The sequence below is a fragment of the Megalopta genalis genome, chromosome 1 (genome assembly GCF_051020955.1).
Source record: "Megalopta genalis isolate 19385.01 chromosome 1, iyMegGena1_principal, whole genome shotgun sequence".
Taxonomy (NCBI): Eukaryota; Metazoa; Arthropoda; class Insecta; order Hymenoptera; family Halictidae; genus Megalopta; species Megalopta genalis.
Genome location: NC_135013.1, coordinates 19,852,906 through 19,875,920, shown reverse-complemented (window position 1 = coordinate 19,875,920; position 23,015 = coordinate 19,852,906). Strand labels below are relative to the sequence as shown.

The following is a 23,015-nucleotide window of genomic DNA, read 5'->3' as shown; positions in this document are numbered from 1 at the left end:
CCCTATCTGAACTGCCGACTTTTTAGTTCCAAAATTTGGGTATGACCCACGAATGGCGCTCTAATATTTTCTTTCACTTTTCGTTCACTTCTATAAGAGTGGTCGTAATCCAATGATATTTCGTTTCAAGAATCTTGAGTCTCGACATGTTTTCGAGACCGCTATTTCTGCGCTATTTCTCTCTGCGATATTTTATAAAAATAATAAAATTTAACATTTTATAGTGTGCAATCTCTTCTAAAAATGAATCTCATATTTTTTTATGCGTTTAATAGTGATAATTTGTAACATGCAAGCAACAGCAATCGCAGTTTTAATCCATTTATTGATTTTATATATTTTTATATATATTATTATTATATATATTATTATATTATTTTTTATATATTTTGGTAATTAATAATAAACTATTCATTTTAGCGTTATTTTTTAGATAAAGAAAACGACATACACTGTTGCTGTCGTCTATCTTCAAATATTATTTACTAACACAGTTTTTGGCGCATAGTATTTAACTATGTGCATTACATTACTGCGGTAGGGTACCTATATATCTAATTTGTAAAGTGCTACAGTGAGAATATTTTGATCCTAAGAATTGTAGCTGTGTGTGTACATTCAAAAGAAAATGAGTTATGTCACCTTGACACGCAGTAATCGGAACGTCCGCAGTATTTGGCTCGCAGAAATAGATACATAACCGCAATAATATATGCACACGTACAACCGTACATGTTACCGTAATGTAAAGAAACCTCTTTACATTACACTTTTTAATGAGATTTTTACTTTCAGAGTCCCAATATTTTGAAGAAAGTAAATTTTAAAGTTAAAGAACAATAGGTATAGCTCAAATTGTCAATTTATTGGCGTAAAAGGTGTTATTTTCCCTGTCAAAGTTCGCATTAACCCTAATTTCATTTAGACTACTGATTTATAACGTTCCAATTATATATATATATATACTCCGTTAGAACTGTCGATTATAGGAGACACGAAATTGTTTAAACTATAACAGTTTGTAGCTAATCAAACTAGTCTATAATATGGATAACACCGAACTTGGCCAAAGATAGCAAAATTTTATTTATCAACCTGGACAAACATAGATCACTTAGGTTACCCGCCGAAGGTCATTGGCCACCAGATTTTTCGTACTAATTTAATCGTGTGCGCCTCCGAGACATAATTAATATACGAATGTTACTGTCACGCAGCGAGAAATGTTCGACCACAGGATTTTCATCACGCTGATTTAGTATGAAACACTATACGGTCACGTATCCAATTACCGATCCATAAACATGCGAACTGAGTGCTGGTTTCCACGATCCCTACTTCAGCGAACAAAATTCAGTGTCCGGGGAAATAATAATTGCGTCCACCGATAATTTGTTTGCTCGAACATTACGGTTCGCTTAACGACACGAGTAGAATCGTCGAAACAAGTGTGGAACCACCTTTAATCGGCCCACGAATTCATTTACGGGCACAGACCAGTGATCCGAGCAGCGTGAACAGTTGTATTGGGTTGGCAACTAATTGCCGATTTCTGTTATAGATGTCTCTCACTCCCATTTTTATGATATCCGTAAATTATTATGTTAGTAGTATCAATAATAATAATTTTATAATATAACTATAATAATTTACTAATATAATACTACTATATATAATATAATACTGATAGTAGTATTATATATAGTAGTAATTTACTAATATAATACTACTATATATAATATAATACTAATAGTAGTATTATATTATATATAGTAGTATTATATTAGTAAATTACTACTATATATAATACTACTATTAGTACTATATTATATATAGTAGTATTATATTAGTAAATTACTACTATATATATAATATAATACTACTATTAGTACTATATTATATATAGTAGTATTATATTAGTAAATTACTACTATATATATAATATAATACTACTATTAGTATTAGTAACATTCACGGATAATAAAAAATAACAATAATAATAATAATAATTTTATAATATAACTATAATAATATATTTACTAATATAATACTACTATTAGTATTATATTATATATATAGTAGTAATTTACTAATATAATACTACTATATATAATATAATACTAATAGTAGTATTATATTAGTAAATATATTATTATAGTTATATTATAAAATTATTATTATTATTATTGTTATTTTTTATTATCCGTGAATGTTAGCAACTGGACAAATTGAATGCAGCGGTCAAGGAAAAGCGACCAGAATTGGTCGATCGTAAAGGTGTCATTTTCCAGCAGGACAATGCTAGATCGCACACGTCTTTGTCCACTCGGCAAAAATTCATGGATATTGGTTGGGAATCGATGTTACACCCACCATATAGTCCTGATCTCACGTCATCGGATTACCGCTTATTTCGATCTCTGGACAACTCCCTTCGTGGTAAAACTTTTAATGACGACGACGCTGTAAAATCTCACTTAACTCAGTTTTTGGCCGAAAAGGATCAGACTTTCTACGAGCGTGGAATTTTCAAGTTGTCGGAGAGATGGCAAAAGGTCATCGAACAAAATGGAAAATACATTACAGATTAAACTTCGTTCCAAGTAAAAAGAAATTTTTGATTTCATTGAACAAATCGGCAATTACTTAGTTGCCAACCCAATAGTTCGGTCTGACTCGACCGGTTTATGATCGCTGGTTCTATGCAATTCTTCCAGTTTTCCGCCCCCGACCCTTACGTCGTTTCCCCATTTCGACGCGTTACCGGGTTTCCGGTTTCTATTCAGGCGCCACGTGTGATCGTCGATGAGGGACGTCGGTGCATGATCGATGCCAGAAAATCCTGCTCCGAAGCTCTGTCTTGTGGAACGAGACCGAACGAGTTCACGGGAAGATTGAATCTATCAAGGTTACTGGCCTTAGCCTTCGTCTTAACGTGTTCACGTTTCACGGCGTAGGTCTCTTTAACAACTTATCGATCGTGTCCTTTATTTAGTACCTTTTTGCAAGACCGCGACGCGGTGTCTATTTTTGAAAAAAACATATACGACCCTGAAGTATTTATGAAGCCATTATCTAGCAGCTTTTCGATACCGATGAGTTCCACTTTAAATAGACCGCGCGACCTTGAATGCGATGTCCAAGGATTTATCGAGACCTTCTGTTCATTTTCAATGACCCTTCGTCGCGTGAATCTTTAAGCATTCTAACGCGGCGCGCTCTCCCCGTGTTACGTTCACGCAAAATAATGCAGTCCATCGATTAGTAGTTTATGGAATCTTATGCATTTGTAGGGCGTGAACACGTTCACAAACTGAAACACAAGATTTAGCGGATGCATTTAAACGGAATACATAGTTGTTTTCCAATGAGTTTATTGTGAGCTGTTGATTATTTGCTTGCAAAGTATATTTGTTGAACACACGGAAACACAAGATCTAATATACAGGCTGGCTCGTAAGAGCTTAGAGACAACGAGTGTACTCGTAAGCTGCTCACAGACGACTGACTAAAAAACTGCGGAAGACACGCGAACTGTGGGTCGGAAAATCCTTAGTGGTCATAAATAACCAATCCGCTCTCGCACCGCGTGTAACGGACTTTCGAGTCAAAATTTGCTCGACTCGAGTCGACGCGCGTTTAGCGCTCGCGTGCCCTGCGGATGGGCCGCAAGGGCCGTCTTACCTGAAAAACGGACAAGACCGTAAAACATACAAAGTACCCATTTTCAATGGCATCGAAAATGCCAGACATTTACATAAGCATCGGCGAAAAGAAAATTTGCGCCAACCCTCTCAATATTTGGTCGACAGTCAGTTAATTTGTAGTATTCATAAAAAATGTAATCTTTCTTTTTCTTAATTTATGTAATTTTCGACCTGATCTGGCCCTGATGCGTTCAACAATTTAATCAACAATGATCTTTACATGATTTGTAATATGAATACGCGATGTACGTATAAACCATAAAAATAATACAGAAAGTATTGGGTTGGCAACTGAATCGTGGCGAATTGAACTTCGCCGGTATGAACGCGACAACGGTGTCAAAAGGAGGGTGAAAAGCAGAGCGAAAGCGTTCTCAGGAGGAAGGAGCGCAAACGGGGAAACATCAAAGATTCTGAGAAGCCACGACGTTATAGGGTTTGAGGCGGGAGGTGTCCTCGGACACGGAAAAAGGGCCGAGTCAGGAAACAAAAGACTGACAACAACGGAGGGTTGACGGTGATGGGGTGGTCGAGGGAAGGGAAGTCTTACGTATCGGTCTTGCCAGCCCTCGCGAAGATGTTATCGTGACGGTAATTTCATTATCCTGAGCGCGAAACGAAATTACACTTCATTCCCGCCACGCCATCGGCCAATTACGTTGGCCGGGCACGTGCGGTGAAATTCTGACGATGAAAATAAAAGGAAAGGAAAGTAATATGTTCTCGGACGACGTATTCGGAATTCTAACGACCCACGACCCGTTTCAGGAAGATTGTCTATCGGGAAACAGGTTGCATCGACAGTAACCTTCGTCTAATGTACTCGACGTCTTTTTTCATCCCTTATACGTTCGCTACGATAATACCATAAATAGGGGAACATATAATTAGACCGCGACGGTTATAATCCTTTAAGTGCTGACTAAAGTAAAAAACTAGAATGGAAGAAGTATGTATTGGCTTGGCAACTATGTAATTGCCGACTTGTTCAATGAAATAAAAAATTCTTTTTTACTTGGAACGAAGTTTAATCTGTAATGTATTTTCCATTTTGTTCGATGACCTTTTGCCAGCTCTCCGACAACTTGAAAATTCCACGCTCGTAGAAAGTCTGATCCTTTTCGGCCAAAAACTGAGTTAAGTGAGATTTTACAGCGTCGTCGTCATTAAAAGTTTTACCACGAAGGGAGTTGTCCAGGGATCGAAATAAGTGGTGATCCGATGGCGCGAGATCAGGGCTATATGGTGGGTGTAACATCGATTCCCAACCAATATCCATGAATTTTTGCCGAGTGGACAAAGACGTGTGCGGCCTAGCATTGTCCTGCTGGAAAATGACACCTTTACGATTGACCAATTCTGGTCGCTTTTCCTTGACCGCTACATTCAATTTGTCCAATTGCTAACATGCGCGGATAATAAAAAATAACAATAATAATAATAATAATTTTATAATATAACTATAATAATTTACTAATATAATACTACTATTAGTATTATATTATATATAGTAGTATTATATTAGTAAATTACTACTATATATAATACTACTATTAGTACTATATTATATATAGTAGTATTATATTAGTAAATTACTACTATATATAATACTACTATTAGTACTATATTATATATAGTAGTATTATATTAGTAAATTACTACTATATATAATATAATACTACTATTAGTATTATATTAGTAAATTACTACTATATATAATATAATACTACTATTAGTATTATATTAGTAAATTACTACTATATATAATACTACTATCAGTATTATATTATATATAGTAGTATTATATTTTACTTACGATTGCCCAATTCTGGTCGCTTTTCCTTGACCGCTGCATTCAATTTGTCCAGTTGCTAACATTCACGGATAATAAAGAATAACATAATAATAATAATAATAATTTTATAATATAACATTTACGGATATCATAAAAATGGGAGTGAGAAACATCTATAACTGAAATCGGCAATTACTTAGTTGCCAACCCAATATATTTGTACTTATACTTGTACTTACATCATATTGGTATAAATTATTGTAAAACGATGGTGGATCAATATACGCCGGATTTTATGCATTTATAAAGAAATTGAGCAAATGAAATATGGAACAATGAAAACGATTGAACAGTTTAAGGCAGCTTTCCTTGACCGCTGCATTCAATTTGTCCAGTTACTAACATTCACGGATAATAAAAAATAACATAATGATAATAATAATAATAATTTTATAATATAACATTTACGGATATCATAAAAATGGGAGTGAGATACATCTATAACTGAAATCGGCAATTACTTAGTTGTCAACCCGATACATTCTCCCTTGTAATCGGACGATAGTCGAGGGCGATAGTTATACAATAACCGATGAAGATAGTCGAGGATCTACGCTCACAGTGTCTAGGTCCTAAGATGCTCTGGATACATTCTCTCAGTTAACATAGTTAAATTCTTGCCAGGAATCTGGGTATAATGGAGGGGCAATCAGGGTTATTGTAACGAGATCCTCGGCGTTCAAAGGAGCTCTCTCACCCGTACCAGCCACCTGGCGGCTGATTCCCATGAATGAGGCCCGTCCAATCAGACACACGGAGGGCACGCCGATGCATCAAACGGCCACAGGAAATCGGCACTTATTCTCGGCCTCGATGCTATCTTCGGCTTGCAAGCCTTTTTGTTCGGCGGTGCACCTTCGGGCTCGGTGATCAGAAACGTCAGGCCATGCGTCAGCTACGGGCTGCACGTCGTGTAGGTCGATGCCGACCTTGAAGCCTCACGGGGTACCACTTGCGAGCACGTGCTCTCCCTGGTACCCAGCCTTCGCGTCAGGTTCTCTCATCCGGCCTTAAATAGGGACCGTGACTATTTTCAGAGAACAAATAGCGCGATAACCCACGGAAGGTACGCAGGACACGTCGCGACGCTGCAGGGAGCCATTTTTCCTGCGGATTTAGCCGTTTCTTCCGATGATACTGAACAGTGTCGCTGCTCTTTCCGAGTCCGGTGTACCGGCTGAAATAGTTTGCCCTAGCTAGGGGAACCTTGGCGAGACGTTCTGGATTCTTTTTTTAAACCTTGCCGGCTCTCGGGTGATTATAAATCCTAACGGTTTCTTCGACATTTGTGTTACAAATTTCATTAAATCCTTGCAATTAGATCTTAACGTTAAACCTACCGAACCGGTCATAATGACCGGTGTTACAGTTTCTGTTTTAATGTTTTATGGAGTATGATGTTAGGTTGTGCGGGAAGTTATCTCGTTTTGTAAGACTGTTGAAATAACACTTGATTCAGTATTTCACAAAAACAAGGGACTTATGGCAGTATAAGATTTCAAAGCTACCAGAAACTTTCAAAAGGTTATAGTAATTTATATAGAGTAATATAATAGTGTATATAATAGTATATATTATATTATACAGTAATATTGTATATAGTGTACAGTATATATTATATATATAGTAATAATAATAATATATATATAATAATAATATATATATATATATATATATAATAATTATATATATATATATATAATAATAATATATATATATACATAATAGTATATAGTATTATATACAGTATATACAGTACACAGTATACATACAGTATAATAGTATATAGAGTAAAAATTGTTTTCGTTAAACGCAACAAGTAATTTCTTTTCTGAATAATCGCAACGAGTCAAAAATATTGTAGAACGGTGCTTAAATTCTTTAAACGATACCACTGTTTAAATGTACCAACTAATTTCAGTCGTAAATGGATAAAATCCGTAGTCTAGCGATAAACATCACCGACTGCATAGTCATGAAAAATAGTCGTCCAAATTAATGCTAAATCTACCACGCTCATTAAAACGACCGATTTTAGATCGGTTGCAATTGTAGCGACACTTCGGTACACAATAATTGAATAAATTTGTTAAAGTCAATCGTACGCAATAATAAAAACGGCGTGAAGTTGAAAGAAATTCAGTCTTCTAATCCTTGCAAAGCATTGCGCGTCAGTCACGTTCAGTGCTCGGTTTTAAAGTCGCGAATCACGGTTCATTTGACTCTCTTGATCTGTTCTAAAAAAGGGAGAGATGGTTACCGATCCATCTCGGGTATAAACACGCTCCATGAAAGTTGCATTAAAAGCGATACGATAAAGCGTAAAAGAGTTTTACGGATGCCTTATCTCGCGGAGCCGAGCACAGGAAGAGTTTCAATCATCAGATAGCCTCTTATCTAATTAAAATCGGTCCGCGTGATCGAAGTGTCGAAGGGAACAAAGGATCGTTAAAGAGTTGCCGATCGAAACGGGGGAAGCCGATGGTCGTGCGTCCTGCTGTATAAGCAACGACCTCTGGAAATTAGCTGTTTTTACAGCGTTCGAAATATCTACGGCTATACGGGACGTGGGAACAATGGAGGAACACCTAGCGAGAGCAATGGGGTTCCCCGGCTTAATTTTAGACGTTTCGCGGAGGCGAGGGGCGGCGCCGGTGCCGGTAATGACTGTATAGAACGTTCCGTTTGTTTTTGCTAAAAGTTTTACGAGGCGGGAAACGATGACGTCGGGACGCTAATACACACCGCCTGATGTTTCAGCGAGACTGGACGAGCACAATCGGATGAAGCTGGGCCAAGCATGCCCTCTAAGAAGCAATACAATCTCGTACACAATGACGAGTACGACACCAGGATACCGCTGCACAGCGAGGAGGCATTCCACCGTGGGATTGTCTTCCACGCCAAGGTAATCGGTCCTAAATGCTTCATGGTTGTCGAACTGGTGATTCACAGACTGTAGAGTATTGTGCAATTTTTATAAAGCTAGAACAATTTCGTAACATTCTTTGGTTATTTTTTTTGATACGTTTACGGTCGAATTATCAATCCCAAATGGATTGCTTGTTTTCGAAGTGGTGGAAGTCCATTTTTGTAGCAGCTTAAATTTTGCTTCCATTTACACAAAAATGTTGATAAATTTTAAATAATGGTCTTACTATGACTTTCAATAATGACGATCTTTACGATATAGAATATAAATATTTTCTACCTGAAATGCGTTCATAATTTTTCTTAACTTAGCACTTAAAGTTTGACGTAATTTATAAGCGGACTTACATCGCTTTCGAAATAAATGAATAGTACACAAGATCGAAATCATTGCTGCAGAGGTCAAGCTTGTGACAGTGATTATAAAATAATGTAATATATATATTATAATAATATAATTAATATAATAATAATATATAATATATAATAATATATAATATATTATATAATATATAATAATATATAATATATTATATAATATATAATAATATATAATATATTATATAATATATAATAATATATAATATAATTAATCAGAAATCTTAATATGACTATGGTAGATTGAACGTTAACTTTTCAGCGTACAATTATTTTCATGGAAAAGTTTCTAGAATGTACATAGACTTGTTCGCAACGTTCAAGTTAAATTACGTTCGAAAGTAATCAATGTTCCAGACAAATATATACATACTTTGGTACTGAGAACAAAGAATCATATCAGCCAGTGTATAAAGGGACCATATGGTTTTATGTAAAATGCTTTTGCCTTTCACAGCAGACACGCACTCCGTGATGCAGCAGTCGAATTGTTTCGTATTTAAATACAGTAAATTCTCCCCAATTGTCCTCCACCTAGTAAACAAAAATGGACTATTTGAGAAGAGGAGATACGATTATTCGAGCCTTACGCCTCGTTTTTATAGTTGCTGACAATCGGTAACTGCTTTGTTTACAAGCTAAGGGACATTTCAAGCGTATTTACTGTAATTCCTTGTTTATTTTAGAAGTACAGATTGGCCCACTTGTATCAGATAGATTAGATAGATAGATAGATCAGATAGATTATACACACACAGCGGCTCCAAAAAGACAGAGACAAGACCACATAGAGGATACCCTAAATAACCTGATGGAAATTAACTTAATCAACAGAATCTAAAAGAAGCAACGTCGTTAATCACTCATTGGAACAACGTTAATATTCGGGTACTTTTAAAACGGTATAACTTTTTTAAAACTAGACTAAAGACTAAATTTAAATTCTTTTGGGGGTGTCAGAGGGATTTGTTTACTGTAAAATTACTAAAATACTTTTTTTTTCAAATTTTGCTATTACTTAGAATGAGAAAATAAACAAAAACATTATATTTCTTCAATTCTTTCTTATATGAACTTACAACGAAAATTTAAACATTGCGTTTTGCAGATCTTGCTAACTTATATGCATATTGAAAATTTTATATTTCGTTATAAGCTCAAAGAAAAATATTTTTTAATCATTCCAAATAACAGCAGAATTAAAGACAAGTATTTCAGTCATCGTACAGTAAATTAGTCCCTCTAACGTCTCTAAAAAATTCAAGTCATTCTTCAGCCCACTTTTAAAAAGGTTATACCGTTTTAAAAGTATTTGCGTACGTTTCAATTAGGACACGGCTGTGAGATCTTCGCGACAGGATCGCATGACCTTTTCAGGAATGCAGGCACGAAATAAGTTATCATCTGAAATAAGTTATCTAAACGTTTCCGTTGTTGCTGGGGTCTGTGGTTTCGATGGAAATGCGTTTCCTGATGGTATTGACTTGCCCGAGACAGGTTTTAAACCGTTAATGAGCTCCTTACCAGAAATCTTAGGAATTCTGCAGATGATGGATGATCTAAAATAAAACTAGGAAACATTAATTTCTTTTGAAAACATCAACTTTTTCCTGAAAACATCAACTTTTTCTTCGAAGACATCAACTTTCTGTTGATTAGAGGAATATCTGAGTGAGAGTATCTTTTCCATTTTCAATTGCAATGTAACTCAATTTTTGTATTAAACAAGATATTAATTTTGGACGAGACACTCGTTGTTAATTAGTTTTAAGGAGTGTTTGGAGGCTGGGGAGTTTCATATAGCTGTGTAGGGTGAGCTATCTAAAATTAGAACCTAAAATAACCCTGCTGCTCGTAACAGCAGTACAAAATTCACAAGTAAATAATGCAAGCAGCTAATATAACAATAAGTAAAATATTATAACCGAAGAATATCCAAACCATCCTTGTAAACATGTTAACCTTTATTCGACCTCTGAGTATTAATCTTTCTGAAACGACGACGGATGACATTTCTAAGTTGGACGAGTATCATCCACGTCGTACAGATCACCTAAAGTTCAGCCGAAGGTCAACATATAACAAATCGATAAGTTTGTCTTGTCATCAGGATGTTACATATTACCATTAAAAAAGATAATTTAAAGCAGTGCTCGGAATGCTTCGGAACGCAGCATTAGGCTCCGCCTCCTGACTACTGCCCCGCAGCGTCTCGCTCCCCGCGTTGCCACAACAATAGAAGCAAAGTGGAGAACGAGACGGCGGTGGTCAAGAGGCGGAGCCCAATGTTGGGTTCCGAAGCATTCCGAGCACTGATTTAGCCCTTTGCACTCGTATATTCCCTGAGAGGAGACACAATAAAAACTGCTGATAATTATGCTACTTTCAATATTAACAATTTTTTTTGTCAAAATCTGTACCAGTACAATATTTTATCAAATTTTACTTAAACAGAGTGATTATATTTCCAATGTTCTATCATTTTATATTTTCTTTAAAGCATTAGTTTATTAATAAATATTATATTATTAATATACATACAAATATTATACAAATATTATATTATTAATATACATACATATTATTAATAAATATGTTTTTTTTTGGTAGGTGATCAGTGAAAGAAGTTAAAGAATGCCTTGATTTGAAGATTGCAAAGCTAGTTTTATACAATATTCTCTTATATACAATCTTTTTAAAATTGTTGATAGCACAAATATATTTCAGTTCTTGTTTCACTAAATAAATTTCATCCATTCCTCCATTAAAAAAGATTTAAAGACTTCGAAATTATCTCTACATAATTCTCAACTTTATAAAATTGTTAATAGCGTAAATTTCAATTTTTATTTCATTAAATAAATTGATCGACGTGTTACAAACAATAGAGCAGTTTTAGGTTTTAACTTTGGCTGATTCGTACCCTTCTCATCTACTCGTGTCTACTCCCCCCCCCTCTCCCTTTCTCTCTCTCCCTTTCTCTCTCTCTCTCCCTCTCCCTTTCTCTCTCTCTCTCTCTCTCCCTCTCCCTCTCCCTCTCTCTCTCTCTCTCTCTCTCTCTCTCTCTCTCTCTCTCTCTCTCTCTCTCTCTCTCCGCTGACACATTAGTCGCTGTCGACCGTTTTGTCCAGCACACTGAATGAAATTCCAGGATTACTCACTGGCAAGCCACGGTTACAAGTTTCGCCGTGGAAGGCAGTCAGGACATGATTCCTATTATGCGCGTCCGTTAAGAAAACAAAGATCCGGCTGGTCACGAGTGAACGATCTTACCTTTTCGCGACTCTTCCGAGAAAACGCGTTTCGAGGACTTAGAAACCGGGTTCGCCGGATGGCGAGGGATCACGATTTCTGGGAGATCTTTTCCGAGTAGCGTCGATCATGGTGTTACGAGCTCCAGATAGTTGTTTCGTAAGTAGCCCCTGGAAAGAATGCTGAAAACAGAATGGAAACAATAACACACGCCTCCACCAGCCGGATCGCTGGTTTACATTCGGAGATCGTAGCGTAGAAAACAATGGCAATATCACGGGGTTCAACGTTTGGTTATTCATCGAACGTTCAAGGCAATGATTCTTAATTATTCCGACGAGTTTCCTTAACGCGCACCTTGGCGAGCTTCATTTGACGAATTGTTTATTATCGCGTCATGCGCGCCTAACACGGTGCACGCTATATAAGCTATACATATTCTTATATATTATATATTATATTTATAATATAATATATATTATATTGTATATTATATTATATATAAGCTATACATATTCTTATATATTCCAAGATATATTCTTGGTACTTTTAACACGTTGAATGCTACGGGGGTCACCGGTGATCGGCACTTAACTTGGTGGTGACGCCATGGGGGGTCACCATAATAAATATATATATAATATATATAATTATATATATAATAATAATATATATATATAATATAATAAATAATAATATATATATATAATAATATAATAATAATTAATATATATATATATAATATATATATAATATATATATATAATAATAATATATATAATAATATATATAATTAATATATATATATATAATATATATAATTCAAAACAAATGTCAATATCTAACAATTTGTATTATTAGCGAACAAATAAATTTATTAGGTAACGAGAAAGTTCAAGAGTAATAAGAAAATATATGTACATAGTATCGGAAGGAAAGTCACATTCGGCGTAAAAATGAACTTCACAGCGTGTGCCGAAAGCGGTGCGCGTTTCAAGGAAGGTGTTAATACAACTGCGCGTACCTGCGCGACTAGTTATCAAACGCGAAGTGTGCAAAGGCTGATTTCATCTGAAATTTAATATCGTTGCAGTAGGTATTTACTTTCTCGGGTCGGTGCAGCTCTTCAAGGTATTTCGGTTCCGTTACTTCTCCTTTGGTCTCGTTTATAGAGTCCACTTTCGTGAAACATTTCACTACAATTTACTGCACAATTCGAGCTCGCCGAATAGCCGCATAAAATCGCGAGCGTTTCTGGGAATCGGAAACGTATCACTGGATCGCGGAAGTAGTCGATTCGTTTGTTGAAAGGATTCGTGGACCGATAGTGGTCGGTTCATCGAATTGATGATTGTATCAAGTTTCTAATGGCGATCTCTATGGTTCGAGGAAAATGAAGTACTTTATGCAGACATTTCTGGTTTAATTGTTATTAATAAATCGCGATAGGTGGACAGGCAATTTTTCTGCTTCTCGAATTAATTTCAATAGAATGGATGTGGACACTTCAGCCACCCCCGTATCAGAATAGAACCTTGTAGGGCAGGGGTGTCAAATTCAAAAGCTAACTTGGACCAAATAAACAATGCTTAACTTTAGGTGGGCCGCAAAAAAAAAAATCAATGCTCATAGAAACAAATATTTTTATCTTGACTAGTACATTGTAATAAACATATATAAAGTTAAATTATTGTTTACGTCCTGATGCTTGACATCTCTTCTCTTATACTATCTTTCCTATTTCGGGAGAAATCTTATTGGCCGTGACTACTTTCAAAATTTCTAATTCACATTTCTATTTTATTTTTACTTTGCGTCGGATATATTGACTGGGCCGCAAAAATGTTCATCTCGGGCCGCGAGTTTGACACCCCTGCCTTACATATTTTCAAAGAAACATGAGTATGCAGACGATTTCATTTAGCGCAGCCTTACGCGAGAAATTATCACAAGATAAAACTAAAATATTTTTGTTTCTATTTAAGATGTTTACATAAATGTGGGCATTGCTTGTAACAGAATAGACGAATAAATAATGCTATTGTTAATATATAATATAATATTAATAATTATGATTCCAATGTGATAATTTTGGATAGAAAAAGAGGCAAGGGAATGTACAAATATCATAATAATTTTTTGTAAGATCTAGAAGAAATTTGTATGGTATATAAACATTTAAATATGCGGCGATAAAATTCGGCTAAACAAAATTTTTAATAGTTTAAGACAGGGGTGTCAAACTCAAAAGCTAACTTGGGCCAAGACGAGACGAGGGCCGTCACAGACGAGATATGTATCCCGCGACATAATGCCGCTTGTGCGATGCCACGTACGTGTTATCCCGCAATGGAATACCGTTGTGTCTGTGGACACTTAGCTTGCTTCCACGTTGTGTCAATGACACCAAACTTTTTCGAATTAAAACTCACGAATTATAGTGTGTTTATTTGTCCGTGGCATCGCGCGAACGGTATTGCGTCGCGGGATAACACGTCCGTGGCACCGCACAAACGACATTATGTCCCGGGATAAACCGTCCGTGGCACCGCACAAGCGGTATTATGTCGCGGGATAACACGTCCAAGGCACCGCACAAGCGGCATTATGTCGTGGGATAGCATGTCCGTGGTACCGCACAAGCGGGATTATGTCGCGAGATATCTCGTCTGTGACCTTATACCAGGGGTGGCCAAACTTTTAATACATATATTATGTATATACATAATATATACATAATACACTAATATATACATATATTTAATTACATTTTTCGTCTGTGACTTTATACAAACAGTATCGGCGTCGCAATATAACACGTTAGAGAGAAAGAAAGAGAGAGAGAGAGAGAGAGAGAGAGAGAGAGGGAGAGAGAGAGAAATAGAGAAAGAGAGAGAGGGAGAGAGAGAGAAATAGAGAAAGAGAGAGAGAGAGAACAAAGCGGTTAAGGATGCACGTAAAAATGTTAATTAATTGTCAGAAACTAACGGGGTCTAGGCAGACCCAAGCCCCAACTCCAAATGTTAATCGCATGAATCGACCTGTATAGTCGCCGGTGATAAGACAAGCGTGGGTGTTCGATCGATGGACGCGTGACGATGCAACAATCGCGACAACGACAGCAAAGATATTTTTGGCCGATGCCGGCACGCTGGATAGCCGTGGCGTCATCGCGCACACGTGTTTATTTCTGAGGTGTTCGTTTCTCGGAAAGGTTAAAGCTTTTGTGCGGACGCCGTCTAAGCTCGTAAAGCGGTCACTTCACGAGCAAAACGGTTCGCCTATTCGCAGTTGACGCCAGCAGGTTTCTCGTTGACTTTCGGCTCTCCTCCTACGCTTCCTTCGGATTACCTATTCCCCAATGTCTGTTCACATGGACAGATTCTTCTTCTTCTTCTTTTCTTCTTCTTCTTCTTCTTCTTCTTCTTTTCTTCTTTTTTACTGCCGATATCATTCTCGGTTTCAGCTAATCGTGCAGACAATTGTTCTTATTCGTTGCTGTACTATTTCAAGTTTAACGAATTCAATTTATGTTAATCATAGGATTTATTTCACAGGTACGTTAATTCACTCTTGTTTGCCACTATAAATTCCTATGCGAGTCGGTGCTCACCGGTGAACACACATTTGTTTTTTAATTAAATAATAAAAGAACTCTTAACGTGATTATTTATTTACAATGAACTATGGGTATAATCAATGATCGCGTTTTGCGTACGAGAAGATCTGCTAATCTCCTCATCAAATACTATTGTTAATCGTAAACCAAATATAACCGTAATTTCATTAATGTTTTAGTTTGCATAACAACATCAATGTTAAAATATTTATAACAGAAGGGTATTATAGTAAATTCTCACCAATTGTCGTTGAGTTTGTAAACATACATGGACAATTTGAGAAGGGGAGATACTATTATCCGTGCCTTGCGCCACGTTTTTATAGTTGGGAGAATTTGGAGAATTTACAATTGGGGAGAATCTATTGTATTTTGTTTGAGTTTATAAGACGCGAATAACATCGATATCTAACAGATCATGTTCCGGAGATTCACAATGAGTATGACATGATATTATAGGGCATGGGGGGTTAATATATTATATTAATATATTATTAATTATATTATTAATATATTATATAATATATTATTAATATTATATATTAATATAAATTTAAGGATTATAATTTATTGTGAATTGTATAGTTTATTTTACGATATTAATTGGTATAAACATATCTTAAACAGCGTTTTCTAAATGACATTTCTAATGGCATTAATTCTCAAAATTAATCCTCAAAAAGTTAGCAATTAACCCTTAATGGCCAGGTCAAAGAGATCGGCCAATGAAAAAGTTAAAAATGGTTTTCCATACACAGTCGAACTTACGAATCGTTGTAGATTTCCCATTCGTTCCACTTCACAGCAGACATTTTTCAGCCTAGTAAAGTCATAATAATTTTAGCCACGGATGATTCCTCTTGGCAGAGAGCAATGTTGACGTCGCTTTTCTTTCAAGCGGTCAAGTGTCCGGCTACCGACTTGGTCACGCTTCGATCGTATTCATCTTATATTTCAGTGCCGGCGCGTCGGGTTTTCTCGAAACGACGTTTTCGAATAAGTGTCGTCGCAGAGGAAAATTTGCAACTCGTAGACTGCACGCAAAGTTTCATCTCGGAAACGTATAGAATGAGGTAATAATGGCTATCTTCATTCCATAAAAATCATTACAAGGAAATATTAATTCCGATTTAATTCCTGTTTCGATGCAAATAATAATCGATGCAAAGGCTGTTTGATCTAATTAATTTTAATTTGCAACATCATCGATCGATTTGAATAAAAGTTAAGTGTAACGATTAACGTAGAATAAATTATAGAATAAGCTATGTAAAAATCAAATCGATTATTATCTCCTGAATGAATTCCTGTACGAGTAAATGTTTACTCGAATAACAAATAATAACATTTCATTCGAACGAATCCTTAATTCGATTAAATTCCTATTCGATCCGGTATTTATTCGAATTAAATTTTAATCAGCCTTCGTCTCTTACGCGTTATTTAGGGATAGAAAAGAACCTCCAAGTGTTTCATATCGATGGCACAATATCCGACGATGTTCCCTAATAGAAAAAACAGTTCACACAACCTCGGAAACCCGTCGTAAAGTTCGCAGTCCGATAGGTCCGAGTACTCGAGTTTTTACGCCGGCAGTTTGCACTCCGTTCAAAACTATGATAAAGAAGGGGCATAAATTGAGCGTTATTACGAGCGATCGTAAATATTTTACAGCACTGAAAGGTCGTGTAGCAACGCGTGTAGGACTCGCCGCGAGGCATATAAGTAATAACGTTACATAGTAGAGACCGGTCGCGGTGCAAGTATAATATATTTTCATGCGGGAATTACCACGTGCGGTGAAAAAACCCGTCGATTCGTGTCCCGTTTAAAAAGTCGTACGCACGCTTTACGGCGGTATCGATCGCGAATTATCCGAGAAATTCGATCATCGCACCTTCGCCGGTTCCCCGGCCACGGTGTGCGCCCGCCGCCGCGGCCGCGTGCTTTCGTGCGTGCGCGCACCCATGTGTTCGCCTGTGTGCGTGTCTGCTGCTGGCCCGCGTTCGTGCGTGGGAGATCACCACGTGTGCAACCAGTCGGTCGAACACGTGGCCAGGTCATCGTTTCAATGGGGAAATTCTAAATACGGCTCGTAGCGGTGCTCAATATTCGCACGCGATCCATTTGTTTTCATTGCTCCGCGCGTATAGACTGGGCTTACACCCCCCCTCCTTCCCCCCACTGGGATCGATTATTTTCCTTTCGACTTTTTCTATAATTTCTCGCCGATCACACGGATTCTTTTTCCGCGGAACCTTTAATCTCTTGCCCCCGCGCGTCAGAAATAGCTTCTCGGAAAGACAGCCACGCGTGTTGTACGACGCGCCTCTTAAGTTTCTGGCCTTCCGAAAAGCTTTGGGAAACGTAAACGCGAGCGCGTAGCGTAAACGCCGCGGATACCGAAAAAGCGTGCTTTAATGACTTCGAACGTCGGTACTCCCGTGGGATTTCTTAATGCGCGTAGGACGGACCGTGCGCGATGCTAACTTTTCGCAGTCGGGCGGCGACTCTCAAGGCAGGGGTGTCAAACTCGCGGCCCAAGAGATGAATATTTTCTGAACACTCGAATATTCGCGTATGAAATTATTTCCATGTTTGGAAGTACTTATCAGTGCGAGCAATTATTTTCTGTTACGAATGGAAATAAATCTCCTGTCCGGAACTGTATTAATAACGCTCGCGTTGGGTCAATTTTGAAAGTAGTCACGGCCAATAAGATTTCTCCCGAAATGGGAAAGATAGTATCAGAGAAGAGATGTCAAGTATCAGGACGTAAACAATAATTTAACTTTATATATGTTTATTACACTGTACTAGTCAGAATAAAAATATTTGTTTTTATGAACATTGATTTTTTTTTTGCGGCCCACCTAAAGTCAAGCATTGTTTATTCGGCCCAAGTTAGCTTTTGAGTTTGATGCCCCTGCTCTAAGGCATCGCTAGAAATTGTCGTATCACGTTTCAAAATAATTCTAACATTAATATATATAATAATTAATAATATATAATTAATATATATAATAATATATAATTAATATATATAATTAATATATATAATAATATATATAATAATATATATAATTAATATATATAATTAATATATATAATAAATGGAGAATTTGGGAAAGAAGAGGAGATACAATTATTCGAGCCTTGCGACTCGATTGTCGACAACTTTGTTACCAACAACCTTGTTAACGATTATCAACAACTATAAAAACGAGCCACAAGGCTCGAATAATCGTATCACCTCTTTCTAAAATGTCCATTTTTGTGCGTCAATTCTGAGATGCGTTCAATTAGGGAGAATTCACTGTATTATCAAATTTGTTTACATTTAAAAAACTGTTCGAAGTGTAACTGTTGTACGAGTCCAAAACTATTTTGCATATATATTGAGATGGTTCCGACTGCAAAGGGTTAATACTAACATTAGATAAAACCTTATTTCTGAACAGCCAAATATTAGGTCGGTACACGCGAAACGTCGGATTTTTATTACGCGTAAATGTTTCTCTTCCTGCTTACGTTATGTTGTAGTTTATGACATAATATTTTTTGCATTCTTATTGCGCATTGCCAGCGTCATATTTTGCGAAAGAATTTTTTCAAATTCTTTGAATTCTTGCACGAGTCGAATACTTCTCGAAATTAACGCTCGATAGCGTATGTCGGTAAAAATGTTTCAAAATTAAACGAACTAAAGTATAAAATTTTGCGACGTACGGTCTACGTATCGCCAACAGCTTTTAATTGTTTTAAACATCTAGAAGTCATTTTACGATTGTGAGCCATTATTAACCCTTCGCATTTGAAGCTATTTTAACTGTAAATATAATAAGGTAACTACAATTATTAATAAACGCATTTATATGTTATACAAAAAATCACAAAATTCTAAGAAATTGTATCATTACATACATAATTTTTTTTCTAATTGAAATTAAGAAGCAGTAAAAATGACTTACTTGGGCAATCCAGTGTTAACCCTTTGCACTCGAAGCTGTTTTAACTGAAAATATGAAATCATTTCTCTCACTTATAGTATTTTTATTTTACATGATAAAATGCATTTTATGCATATGAAATTAACTCTTGCGACTCGCACAACAGTTACACTCTTAAGAATCTTTTAAATCTAAACTTCGTTAATATAAAAATTATCTTAAAATGTGATGTAAAAAATTGTAGTGGCGCCTCTGAGTCACCACTCGAGTGCAAAGGGTTAAATGATCCGAAATTCGGACCTTGCGGTACCTAAAGAATTTCTCGCGGAAGCGTGTTCCACGCGTGTGTTCCTGTCGAAATCCATTTCAGCCCCGATAGAGTAGAATGATTCGTAACTATAAATCGCTCACTCAATATGAAACGCGTCGTTGCATTAGCGGACCTATTTCCGGTTATCCGTTCTCGATCTCCTGCAACGAGACGTTCGAAAGTTTCGACGTGCCAGTCAAGATCTGTTTTGGCATTCGAAACAGTGAGAAGAAACGCGCGATCTTGCGGAGTCTTCGGCGCCGTCTTGCAATCGGTTCTGCTCGCCGCGGGTATACACACACACACACACGTGTGTTGTGCCTACATAGTATATGTTTCATTTCTGGCTTCGGGAACGATGATCACGAATCGGAAACGGTGTACACCTGCGCGTTCAGAATAGACACGTAGCAAGAATCGCGCACCCATTGCAAGGCGGCTCTCCATGCGTGATCCCGCGACAAGCGTTCCGCGAACGATCCCAGATTTCCGAGTTTGTTTTCTAAACTCAGCCACAGTAGAATCCACTGCTGACGAGAGAGCATTCAATTCGCCATCGTTGCGCTGCTGATTGGTCGCCATTCGTCCCTCGTTCTCCTAATGTTCTCCTTTCCCGGCAAATCAATGCAGCAATAATGTGGGCAATGTAATGAACAAAAGTCAAGCTGCATATTTTCTCGCGTGAGGGAAGGTTACAAATTTAGAGAAGAACGTGTTGCAAATATTATTTGACACCGGATCGAATATATGTATATAATTGTAATATAATGAAATCGCCGAACTTAATTGTGAGACACAGAAATTAGGTGAAAATCACTTTTCTCTTTCGATAATTCTAAGAAGTTGAACATAATGTAACAATATTCTTAAATTGTTTAATGTCTTTTTATATATATATATATATATATATATTTATATTATTATATTATTTTTATATTATATTATATATATATTTTATTTTATTTATATTATATTTATATTATTATATTATATATATATATATATATATATATATATATATATATATAATATAATATAAAATAAATATATATATAATGTCTTTTGCATTTCACCAGTTCACTTTCGTCACAAATACGTAAAATCTACAGGCTAATTGTGAAACACTGAAAGTAACATCTTCGTTTTACTAACTTTCATTTTTATCATCGCATCGTTACACTAACGAAATAAGTAATATAACAAAGTACTCGAATTGCGATCTCGTCTGCGTAAAATGGATTAACAACTGTAGAGAACATTGTTAACACGCAAACATGTTTGCATCGGAGATGATTGAACGATAGAACACACACACACACGCACTGGTCAGTTTTATAGCTCGGCAAACTTAGTGTTCCGATATTAATCCATTGCACTTGCACAAGATTGCTGATAATTATCGCACTTTCAAAATGAACAATTTTTATTTCGTATCAATGCAATCTTACATGAAATTCTATTTAAATAGAGTAAGGATATCAAACGTTCTAGCATTTTATATTTGTTATATATTATATTATATTATATTATATTATATTATATTATATTATATTATATTATATTATATTATATTATATTATATTATATTATATTATATTATATTATATTATATTATATTATATTATATTATATTATATTATATTATATTATATTATATTATATTATATTATATTATATTATATTATATTATATTATATTATATTATATTATATTATATTATATTATATTATATTATATTATATTATATTATTATATTATATTATATTATATTATATTGTTATTTTTATTATATTTTTTTTATTTAGATGGCCGTTTTTTACGATTCAAACTTTTCTTTATAAATCTAACTAGAACGTGAAATTGTCGAAGTGTGAAACTCTTTCTCACCCACGTTACTCCTCCGATCTTTCACCCACGGACTACCATATTTACGAGAACCTAGATCACTTTATGACTAGAAACCTACTTCGAAAAGAAGCCGACGCGAAAGTTATATTTAATGAATTTATCGCCTCTTGTTCTTCCGATTTTTGTCAACAAGACATTAAATGCCTTTTGTATATCGCGTCTGGAAAAGTGTATCGAAGTCGAAAGAGACTGTTTCGATTAAAGGAACGTTGATTAAGTTTGTTGATCGTTTATATACGACGACCTAATATTTAAAGCGTTAGTTACTCAGCAATTGATACGTTCCGGTTGGCAGTTAAGCGTAAAGTGGTAAATGATATTTGAAGGGAAGCTTCCGAAGTTTAGCGTCCCCTTGGAAAGAATTTCATGGTGATTGACGTGCAACCGCGCGCCACCGCGAATCAGTGTAATAAATCGCTAAAGCAATTAAGAAAATTACTCCGCGGCCGGCAATGCTCGAATGACTCACGGTCTGGCGGGCCGCCTATGCAAACGAAGCAAGAAGACCCTTTAATTCTCTTTTTCCCTGTAGTTCATCGGCTCTATGGAGGTTCCTCGACCGACCAGCCGAGTGGAGATCGTGGCGGCGATGCGAAGAATCCGCGTGAGTTCGCATAATCTCTAATTAACCGCGGGTAGCTGGTTGGATGGCGGTTAATGTCGTTAACGTCGGTCTTGTTTTGTCCCCAGTACGAGTTCAAGGCCAAAGGGATCAAAAAGAAGAAAGTGACGCTAGAGGTATCGGTGGACGGTCTGAAAGTCACTCTTCGGAAGAAGAAGGTAAACCCTTTCGTCGTCTATTCTCTTGTTATCTTACCCGTTTCTTGCGTCTCCCTGTGTGCCCGGCCCGTAATTGCTACGGAATTTCTGCTCCGCGTTTGTCACCGTGACACGTTCGTCGCGATTCCTTTTGAATTTGTCATCCGTGGAATCGTCGGGCATTCCATAAAATAGCTAACGATCCCACTTTGGCACTTCGAAGGACTTTCTGCGGTTCGCCAAACGTGATCGGCGACTTTCTGGAAGCAAAGATGCGGTGTCGAACACAGATAAGAATAAATAGCGATCGTCTTAGCATTGCGCGTTGTTCTTCTTTTTTAGTAAC

At 36.3% G+C, this 23,015-nt stretch overlaps 1 protein-coding gene across 2 annotated transcripts in view; it reads left to right on the top strand.

Annotated features, from left to right (window-relative positions):
* LOC117221469 (carboxyl-terminal PDZ ligand of neuronal nitric oxide synthase protein) overlaps positions 1-23,015 on the top strand; it is a 79,527-nt gene that overhangs the window by 9,535 nt on the left and 46,977 nt on the right. Inside the window, exons 2-4 of one of the 2 annotated variants that reach the window (XM_033472481.2) lie at positions 8,323-8,470; positions 22,443-22,514; positions 22,601-22,690. In XM_033472481.2, the coding sequence (XP_033328372.1) occupies positions 8,363-8,470; positions 22,443-22,514; positions 22,601-22,690 (270 nt within the window). In that variant the 5' untranslated portion in view covers positions 8,323-8,362. The remainder of the gene's footprint in view (positions 1-8,322; positions 8,471-22,442; positions 22,515-22,600; positions 22,691-23,015) is intronic. The other variant, XM_076522968.1, reaches the window with a different exon arrangement.